This window comes from Parasteatoda tepidariorum, chromosome 9 (assembly GCF_043381705.1).
Source record: "Parasteatoda tepidariorum isolate YZ-2023 chromosome 9, CAS_Ptep_4.0, whole genome shotgun sequence".
Taxonomy (NCBI): Eukaryota; Metazoa; Arthropoda; class Arachnida; order Araneae; family Theridiidae; genus Parasteatoda; species Parasteatoda tepidariorum.
In genome coordinates, this window is record NC_092212.1 from 55,945,979 (window position 1) to 55,957,201 (window position 11,223).

The following is an 11,223-nucleotide window of genomic DNA, read 5'->3' on the forward strand; positions in this document are numbered from 1 at the left end:
TGAGGAACAAAAGCAGACAAACTCTTATTTTTATTATTATAAATTTTCAATCATTCCTTCGTGATCTAAAATAGCTCACAACAATTCTGAACACATTCTTTAATATTCTCATTATTTTGACCATACAAATTTATAACCACATTTTCTGAAATTGTAAAATTTATATGTCCTTACTAAGGACTAATAGAGAACACATATATTATAACTAAAGAAGAGTTTTGATTTATATGCTGTGCATGTTATTATATATATTTTTGTTTTTTGAGAAATTAATAAATAGTTCCGAAAACATTAATTTCTAATTGATTGTTTTTATTTTTTTATTATTTAGATATTTAGCTCATAATGGGGAAATCAATACTTTGCATGGTAATGTAAATCTGATGAGGGCACGAGAAGGTGTGATGAAAAGCTCCATATATAAAGATGACTTGAAAAAGATATTTCCTGTTGTTGAACCAAATATGTCTGACTCAGGAAGTTTGGATAATGTTTTAGAATTTCTAGTTATGGCTGGTCACCGCTCTTTACCTGAAGTAATTACTATTCACTGCGTGAAAAAAACAAACAAACAAAAACATCTAAATAGCTTTTTATCTATTGGTGAAATTTTAAAGTTTTAACATGCCTTCTTATTGGTTTGAAGGAGTGATCTGAAATATACAAATTAATTAGGGTATATTTTTTGAGCAATGAAATAAAGAAAACTTACTTTCTCCTTATAAATATACCTATATATATTTATATTGATAACACTTTTAGGTTCCCTTGTCTCAGGACCAAAGCTTAAAATTATGACTTTTTTTTGAGGTTGATTAACTTATAAACTATTTGGTTGATTCCATTCAAATATTGTATTTTTCATTTAAAATTACACGATTCTAAATAAGGTAAAGAATTTGCATTCCTCATAATTTAAAAAAATGTTTCACTGCTATTAAATTGAATTTAAAAAATAATAGTCTTTAAAAAATTATCTTTCTTATCTTTATGATTTATCTTTAAAAATTATCTGCATGTGAAATTATCTTTCAGTAAAAGTTTTAGAGTTGTGTGCATATCTTTCATTTAAAATTGCACGATTTTAAATGAAAGGTAAAGAATTTGCATTCTCAGAATTTAAAAAATATTTCACTGCTATTAAATTGAATTAAAAAAAATAATATTCTTTAAAAAATTGTACTGCATACGAAATGATCTTTCAATAAAAGTTTTATAGTTGTGTGCATAAATCTCTTAATCAGGGTTGCCACTCTATTGGGAGAAAAGGGAAAACCTGGAAAATACAGGGAATTTAAAAATCACCTAAAATAACAAGGGAAATACAGGGAATTGTTTTTCTATTGGTAACTATCCACTGCCACAGTTTTCTGACGGCTGACCCCAATTCGATGTAACATTTTCTCAACTGTATTAAGCCCTCTGATGTGTAGTCTACCTCTTTTTCTATTTCCTTCACATTTTGAAATGTCACTTTTTAGGTTGAGTTTAAATCATTGTATCTGAAAATATGTCCAGCTATCTTAATCCCAAACACATATCCACTGAATAAAAGGTGTGCTTAATCAGAAAAAGTATGTTTTTGTATGTTTTTTTTGTAAATTAAACTATAATCTATTTAATTTAAGTAGATTTATACATTATCAAATCATTACGATTTTATCTTAGTACGCAAAAATCCATCTTTAGATCAAAAGTGATTTTGGTGATATTTTATTTTGTATACTGTGTATATTTAGAAATTTTTCTAATAATAAGCAATATTTTATTTATTTTATAATATAGAATTAGTGTTGGAATTATTTATCTAAACAACCCAGTATTAATTCTGCTTTTTTCAATCCAAGCTGGTCGCTTTCTTGTAACACAAGCAGATTTTTCTCTATGTTGTACTGTCAGAAATCAGAATTTATAAACAAGAATCAAGTTTAGTTTTTTCTGTAATTATAAAATGTGAAAATTTGTTTTTGAGATAAGATAGTTGTGTAATTTATTCTAGTAAATTTATGTATTGTGTATATTTGTTAACCCTCTGGGATTTAAGGATATTGACAAGTTTGTGTAGACCTTCCACGCCTATGCACTCTTTACATAGTAAATAAAGTGGAATAAAACCAGTTGGTCTCTCAAGAAAGCAACTAGATTAGGAAGAGCGAGATACAATTCTTTATAATTTATTTTTATTTTTATATGATTGAAAATCAAATTTCTGTAGTTACCTACTTTTGAATGACATACTATATTTTGTATTATATATAGTTTAAGAATATTTTAGTTAGAAGTTGTTTCTATTTTAGGCTGTTATAACTATGCTTCCTGAAGCTTGGCAGAAAGATGAATTGATGATTGTCCATAAAAAGCATTTCTATCAATGGAGTTCGTGCGTCATGGAACCCTGGGATGGACCTGGTAATACATAGTTTTTTTCATTATTGCTCATTAGTTTATAATCAGTTATAGACTTACTTTTTCGTAAAGAGAAAATTATTAAGATGCATTGTTGTAAAATTTGAAAAGAAATGAAAAATCAGGGATTGAAATGGAGATATTTTTTTATTTTTATTTTTTTTAAACTAAACTTTTTACAGTTGCAATTTTGAACTAAATATTTTTTTGCAAAAATTAATACATGAAAGCAAGTTTAAAAAAATTATTTCCTTTAAAAAAGTTTTACAGAAACTTAAAATTTATTATTTATGGTCAAAAGGATGGTGATTTATGTATTTAATCTTTATTTATTATGATTAATTCTGTGCTAGTTTCATAAAATTTTTATTTTACTTGTAAGTTTATAAGTTTGTACATGTGTATATTTGTATATTTATAAGGCTCATATGTATTATTGAAAAATAATTTTTTTTAAAAGAAAAATATAAAGTTAAATATTCAAATCAAAATATTCATATCAAAATATTCATATCAAAAATTCATATCAAGGATAGATTAGAAAGATAGATTCATCAAAATATTCCTATCAAAGATTTTCAAATAAAATATTCAAAGATTTTTATTTAAAAAAAGTTTTATTCCCTATATTATGTTGTTATCTTCTTCAATTTTTTTTCTCTTTCTTTGTACTGTTTGATAATATTTCTGTGCGTTAAGCTTTATTTAGCAATGCCTTAATTAGCAGATATGAAGACTTTCTGTGACTTAAATTCATATTTCGAATTCAATTCATTTGCCAAGTTTAAACAATTATAAAAATATGTAGTTAATTTACTACACTGTTAGAAATAGCAAAATCACTATCTCCTCTTGGTACAGTGGCATTGAATAAGCAATCGATGACAGAATTGACAGAGGTGTCCAGAGATTTGCCTTTTTTTCTCTTAAAAAGTGGACATGATTTAAGTCTAGGGTGTGGCATTTATGGCACACATTGCTGAGATAAAAAATTCTTTGTATCAAATATTTGTCATGTACGAGCACAATACAACAATTAGAAAACAAGCTTCAGTGCTGAAAAAGTTATTAATTTCCAGTTTTATGTCACATGAATTTCAATGTTATTATTATTATTTTTCTTAAAAGTACCGTAAATATAATTACATTAATCTTTTTTTATTGTTATTCCCAAAACAAAAGTATGAATATGTGGCATGGTATCAGATTCTAACACACTAAGTTAAAAAGATTTGCCATCCCTGGTCTAAGTCTGGGTGCGTAGTGTTTTTAAAAAGTGCTTAAAGGTGCTTATTTTCGATTTTCGTTTTTTAAAAAACCCTTGAAGGTGCTTTTTTTCATGGGTGTTTTCAAAAAGTGCTTAATTTTCCCTTTTCCGAAATGTGATATTTTTCTTNTAATTAATTAAGAAACACTTCTTTTTATATTCTTTTCAATAATAGATTACGTTCAGAACGAGGTGACGACGGCGATCACAAAGTCAGTCCCACTGAAAATAATCTACAAGAAACCAGTGGCGTACGCAAGGGAGGGGTTTAAACACCCCCCTTGAGCTCAGACAAAATGGCAAAAATAAAAATTTTAGTAGAAAGTATGCGGGCTATTATTTTTTAAGACTATATTATTTTTAGACTGCTATTTATAGACTGCTATTATTTTTTATTTGCCTTATGCCTGCTTTTTTTTCTCATGGTATTTCTCAGAATTCTGAAAATATTTACTATAATAGGGTTGTACTTTTGAAACCAAATTCACATGATACTGTTACGGACTGGTTCTGACCTCCCAGTATAGTTTTCGAGACTGGCTGTCATTCGCGAGGTCTTTACGCTGTGATTCTGGAATCCTAGACGTTCTGTCGTCTTTGAGACAATTCGAGAATTTTGGAGATGTGGTGAAAAATTATATAAAAGGGGGAGCGGAGTACAATGGAGTTAGTTTGTCAGACTAAGAGTTATCTCTGCCGCTTGTCTTTCGGAGCTTGTCGCTAAATCTGTTTTGTTTTGTCTTAACAAAAAGTTCATTCAATCGCCGAACCCGTCGTCGCCACTATTTCGACTAGTGAAGAAATCAGTAACAATACCATTGGAGATACTGTGCTCGTTGAAGTTATTCATTCCAGCTCGAAACTTTGAGATCGTAGCATAGCGGATATTTCTGTGCCAATATATATATATATTTGCTGTTCTTGGATCTTTAGGATGTCAAAACGCAAGAATTTAACAATTTTTAATTATTTTGAGAAAAAATCACGACCTGAAATTAGTGAGGTGACAGCATCTAGTACCAATGTAAGTTTTTCTGTTGAACAGAAATGTGATACTTCCGTTGAAGAAAACGTTTCTAGCATAACAAAATCTGATGAATGTGAAAGTGGTCCTCAAAGTGTTACTTCCCACCCATATGACATTGGACTTTTTTCAGAAGATATTACATGCGAGAAGATATTACATTATGTTCTTAAACTTAAAAAATCAAATCAAAATTTAACTAAACAATGTTGCTAAATAAAAAGTCAAAATTGTCTAGCTGTCTAAATTAGGGAAATAATAGTGCTTTATTACAGACTCGAATTTTTTTTATTAGTTTCAGAAAATTATGAACAACCCCCTTGAAAAAATTCTGCGTACGCCACTGATGAAAACACCATTTGTCTTACATGTTTGATGAAATACTTTGCAGGTCTGCACTTGCGTATATTGAGCTGGATTCAGTGGTAAGGATTTTTGACTCTCATGTGCAACGCTGCTGCATTTTGCAAGAGACTTCATTTTCCTCCCTCTGTAATGGAATCGAAAAATCTCTCGAATTTTTACTGATTATGGGGACCTACTAAACATTGTCAATTTTTTTTCTCTATTAGCGATAGAAAATTTCATTTCTCTTGTTAATTTCATTATTTGTGACGCTCCATCGTCTTTGACCATCAGTTGTTAAAAACTTGCCAGCCATGTCTATATGATATTTTTCAAAGTGCTTAAAAATATTTTTTGAGTGCTTGAAAAGTGCTTAAAAGATGCTTATTTTTTGTTGAAAAATTTGGCTACGCACCCTGTAAGTATACTTTTGAAATTTGTGTGTATCAAAATTTCAAAATGAATTATTTTGTTTGATGAAAATTATTGAATTTATTTTATTAGCATGAGTACCTTGTAATTCAATGGATAGTGATATTCTATTATTTGTTAAATATTGAAGTTCATGAAACATTTTTCTATGAATTTTTTAATTTTTTCTTAGCATTAGTAACATTTACTGATGGTCGATATGTTGGTGCTATTTTGGATAGAAACGGTTTGCGACCATCCCGTTATTACATAACAAATGATGATCATGTTATTATGGCCAGTGAAGTTGGTGTGTTAGACTTTGAAAATGAAAATATCAAATTGAAGGTATAAATTTAGATTCAGTTTTTCTTCTCACATTATCCACTTGCTTTGAAATATGTGATTTAAAATATAAATAACTTTTAAGGGGCGCTTACGACCCGGGCGCATGCTTCTGGTTGATACTAAAGAACACCTTTTTAGAAGAGACGATGAAGTTAAAGTTGAAATTGCACATCAAAGACCCTTAAAGCGATGGCTTGAAGAACTGGTAATAATTAGCTAATAGATAGCTTTTGTAATTGTGTTTTGTATTGCTATTTTTTTATTTAAAAAATCGTATTTTTTTTACTTGACGATTAAATGCTTTTACAGTTTCTTATAAAGCTATTTATTGAAATGGAAATTCTGTGAGATTTCATTTCAATAATATTTAGTTCTTAATAGAAACAGAGACAAAATTTGCATAGTTTTATTGAAAACACTCCCGCATTTAAATCTCATTAGAGTACCCACAAGTATTAATCACAAAATATGTTATAATCAAATAGGTTATGATTAAATTGTTAGATTTAAAAATTACAAGGTCAAAATCAGTATGCTTTGTGAGATTGATCAGGCTAGTTCCCAAATGCAACCTGTTTAATATTGCTACTAAAATTATGACAATAAATTTTTTAAAGATAGGCTAAACATTTTGTACATATTTCATATTTGTTGAAACAGAATATAGTGCGCTTATTAGGAACAAGAAAAAAGTGACATGTTTCATTGTAAACTTAAGGTTATTGTTAAGTATATTGATAAGATAGTTTAGGAGTTTATTAACTCTTTAACGATCGGTTAATTTTCACGAAAACGTTCAAAAAAGTGCCTATTTTACCAAATACACTTATTTGATTAGTGCTGACATCTAGTTTAAAATAAACTAACTATCTACTATTACCTTAAAAATATACTGGTACTGCCATCTGGTGTGTAAAATGAGAAATAAAATGTTTTCCAGGCAAAAGAAATGAATTAGTTTCCTTCTTATTGGCACATTACTACTGAACACTCCAGCCCAGAAATTTCACGGAAGCGAGAAATAGAGGGCGAAACCTCACCCCATCATTTTCATGGGGTCGAGAAGGAAGGGATTAAAGCATCTTTGATAATAAAAATAACAACAGTAAACAAAACAATAAAAATTTTAATTGTGAACATAAAAGATGGTTAGTGGTTGTCTATTCACATTGCCACCCACTTTCTGAAGAAGCAAAGACTGACTGATCTGATGTTATTGTATAAGGGGAATTTCTGATTTTAGCATACAAGGAATTAAAGAAAAGGCTTTTCATTAGAGAAATTTTCTTGTGTTTATATGTAATTCTCAGAAATAGAAAACTTTTATGTTGATAGATTAAATTTTTATGTTGAATGATTGTGTTGTAATCTTTAAAGTACCTAAGATAGTCCTAGCAGGAAAATTTATGAAAATTTCTTATCAGTGTGTGTTTATCGAACAAACTAAATGTATCCTTAAACTCAGACAGTTTTCTCTGCTAAAATCATTAAACACTGCTTCTTAGCCATTGATCTAGATTTATGGGAATCATATCAGACTTTGAAAAATCCTAATAATTCAATTGATGACCTTTAGTATCTCATTCTTCTCTAATATTTGGAAATCTATTTTCATTTAATTTCTCCATCTTGCATTTCTTAGGGTTCTCACACAATCCCCACCACACTTTTTTTTTGTTTTTCTTTTGTTTAACTATCTTGTTCTCCCAACTTTATTATCAACTCACTTTTCTCCTTGTCGGAAATTGTTTAAATGTTTCTTCTGCATCTTTGTGCTATCCTCTTTGTTCTGTGCTTCAACACTGATGAAGGTTTTTCACTTTAAAACCAAAACTATAGTATATCTCTGTTTATTTGGTATTATTTCTCTTACCACATTGTTAAACTTTATTCATATATATTGCAGGAAATTAACCTTTTCTTCAATTCTTTACAACGTTTAATTTCATATTTGAAAACAATTGATTTATCTAATTTTGAAATGTGGTTCTTTATGTATCTTCAATAAAGTCTTTGAATGTTTTAATATGTAAGTGAATGTAGTATGCAATATTTAAGCATAGATTTTTAGATTGGAAGCTTTCAAGTACATTAGTTTGTTGCAATATATCAGAAATTAAATTTTCTATTATTTTATTATTACTTTTTAGGTGACTCTAGAAAAACTAAAGTCTGCTACACCAATACGAGGGAGAAAGATGAGTTTTCCTGTGTCTGATGTCATGAAAGATCGACGATTGCCTCTCTTTGGCTATACAATCGAAGCTGTGACTTTATTATTACTGCCTATGATACAAAACGGGTAATTTTAAAATTTAGTTTTAGAGCTTTTCATGTCAAATTTTATGTGAGGGTATAAATTGAGTTTGGTTTGGTAAGATTTTGCTGAGCAGAAAATTGCATACCACTCTGCTTTTAATATTTTGTCCATGGAACACAGCAATTTTTATTATTTAAATAAAATACACGAATCAATGAAATATGTAATAGTTGTTGTACAACTTTTCTTAAAACTACATTTTAATTCTTAGTTATTGCACTTATAACTTAAAATGATATTTAGATATCTCAGAAATAAAACTGTTATTATAAATTATTTAAATATTCTCTGGTAGAAGTAAATATGGTTTCTATATAAATTCTTCTTATTAGTAAATATTTGTTTTTTTGCTAAAAATTAACTTCACGAAAGATACATTGTTGGAACTGTTACTTTTGTCAATCTTAATTACATATATAAAAAATCAAAACTGGCTATTTATGTAATTGTGCACTCGTTATTAAAAGTTAAGCACATAAATTTCATAATATATAGTTAATGATATAAATTATTTTTATTTCACTTTGTTAAAGGAATATTGTTTGTGAAAATCTTCATAAGGGGTAAATTTTTATTAGTAAATTTTTTATATAAATGATTGCATATTTGTGATAAGAGCATAGCAGTTGAATTATAAAAAAAAGTTTTATTTATTGTGCAGCATTAGTAGGATCACGTTCATTTTTATTTTCTAAATGCTCCTGTCAAATTTTTAATTTTATTTTATAGCCATCGTTAAGCAGCCGACTCAACTTAAGGTTTCTGACTACCAATATTCAACTCCGTCACCTTGTAATTTTGAACCCTATCCAGAAAACAAGGAAACTCCTGGATCAAGTACTGGGAGAAATTTCACGTTCATGGAGAACTTTTTGGAAAAAACTAACATAAATTTGCATTACATCGAGAGGAAAACCACGAAAGTCTCCCACTTTTAATTTTGAACGCAATCCAGAAAACAAGGAAACTCCTGGATCAAGTACTGAGAGAAATTTCACAGTCATGGAGAACTTTTTGGAAGAACTAACATGCATTTGCATTAGAGGGAGAAGAAAACCACAAAAGCCTCCCACGGTTAGCCTCACGACAAGGGGACTCTAACCCATGATCTGATCCGTCTACCACTGAGAATATTTAACATCAACACTGTACTCAGTGCAGAGTTCAAATTGACCAGCTATCGCTGGGATTCAAACTTGAGCCACCTCATTTAGGAGTGCTCTATCCCCTGAGCCACCATGCCATCTCTCAGATGTAATTTAAGAACTATTGTTAAAATAAATTAAAATGATATGCATTTATTTTTTTAAGTATCTAACATTAATATAAAAGCAATAATTAAATTAGCTTTATTCTGAGGTATATTTTTTCTATCTCATATAGGAAAGAGGCTTTAGGATCTATGGGTAATGATGCACCACCAGCTTGTTTGTCTCAATATCACCCATTAGTTTATGATTATTTTAAGCAGCTTTTTGCACAAGTAACAAATCCTCCAATAGATCCATTCCGAGAAGATATTGTACTTTCTTTGGTTAGTAAAATATTCTATACAATTAGTATATTATTATATTTCTTAGATGAGTATTTTTATCTTGCATTGTGAATTTCAGGTATAGAAATGAAATTCTAAAATGGTTATGTTTTTGAATAAAATGTAAAATTTAATTTTGTATAGAGTGTTATTAGCTATAAAGAACATACTATAAAAAAACCAGAGAAAAATTATAAAAAAATATAATTACTGCAAAAAATAAATCATTCTTTATCAATATACTTTCTCTCAGATGATATGCTCTGGTCCCATCAATCTACCAACTTTTCAAAACAAGTAGAGAAGCCTCTTTCTGTAAGCTATTTCTACAAATACTGCACTGCTGAAATAACATCAGATATTGCATTAAATTTTCTGCTGTTGAGCTATTATTATTTATTGCAACTAAAAAATCTATAAAAATAGCCAGAATTGACATACTAATGTGAGATCTAGATTGTTTGGGAGATTTTAATATTGAATTTACTAAGAGGTTACTGAACAGAAGTAGCAACATTTGTTTTGTAACTCCGAATCACTCTCCTTCATTTTTATATGGCAAATAAAAACAGTTTTCTAAATAAGCTTGATACTAGAAAGATAAAATTATCTGCTTTTTATTAGAATATTTATAAAGTTTCAGTTAACAATTTGAAAAAATCACTTGCACTTTTATTTTCTAGTTTCCTGGTGGTGCCACTACTTAAAAAATAACTCTCAGTTTTTATTTAATGTATAAATGTATGGAATGTATATAGACTGCATATTTATAGGGTTCACACCAGGGTTTGAAAAAACCCGGGGATTTTTGAAAAACCCCAACCCGCCTGGGTTTTATTGAAAAAAACCTGGCGAAAATTGGGTTTTATTTGAAAAAACCCGGCGAAAATCGGGTTTTTTCATTTAGTGCTCATAAATTTTACTGTGAAAATATTTTTATTTATTAAATAGTGTTGTATAAATAAGCACTGAAATTTCACCTGACTTTTACCTGTAATAAAATTAAACTGGAATAAATATTTAATGGTCTTCCATGTTTTTTCAATACGATTAATGGAAAGTGAAATTAAAATTACGTATAATTATAAAGAGTATCAGTTACTTGTCCCTTTTTTCAAATATTTAGATAAATAATGCATTTTTAGATACATTTTAACTTTATAGTTTCAAAAACAAATTAATCTTAAAATTATAAAAAGCATAGATAAAAAGTTATAGCTTATTTTTTTAAAATCAGAAAATAAAACTTTAAATTTGTTTATTGTTGTTTAATGTATCATTTAATAGAAATTTTTTTTGTTTGCTTTCAATATTTTTAAACATGATTAATTAAACATGATTAACAAAATAAATTGTATTCAAATGAAATCTTAAAAATAATATTTAAAAAATCTTAAAAGTAATATTTTAATTTTTAATTGTTTTTTAATTGTGATAAACTTTCTCCAAATAGTTAAAAATTGTCAGCAGATGTTAGGAGTTAACTTAAAAAAAAGGTCCATTTTTTCCTTTATTATTATTATCATACAACAGATTCAAAGTGTCTACATTTCTCTCTTAGATGGTGA

At 28.4% G+C, this 11,223-nt stretch overlaps 1 protein-coding gene across 6 annotated transcripts in view; it reads left to right on the plus strand.

The window, feature by feature from the left end:
• Positions 1-11,223, plus strand: part of LOC107444591 (uncharacterized) — a 73,052-nt gene that overhangs the window by 11,496 nt on the left and 50,333 nt on the right. For all 6 annotated transcript variants that reach the window (XR_006224950.2, XM_043040411.2, XM_071185460.1 and 3 more), the window contains exons 8-13: positions 332-536; positions 2,298-2,409; positions 5,647-5,801; positions 5,884-6,006; positions 7,952-8,103; positions 9,505-9,655. Coding sequence is in view for 5 of the 6 variants with exons in the window: in XM_043040411.2 (XP_042896345.1) it covers positions 332-536; positions 2,298-2,409; positions 5,647-5,801; positions 5,884-6,006; positions 7,952-8,103; positions 9,505-9,655 (898 nt within the window). In the remaining variant the exon portion in view is untranslated. The remainder of the gene's footprint in view (positions 1-331; positions 537-2,297; positions 2,410-5,646; positions 5,802-5,883; positions 6,007-7,951; positions 8,104-9,504; positions 9,656-11,223) is intronic.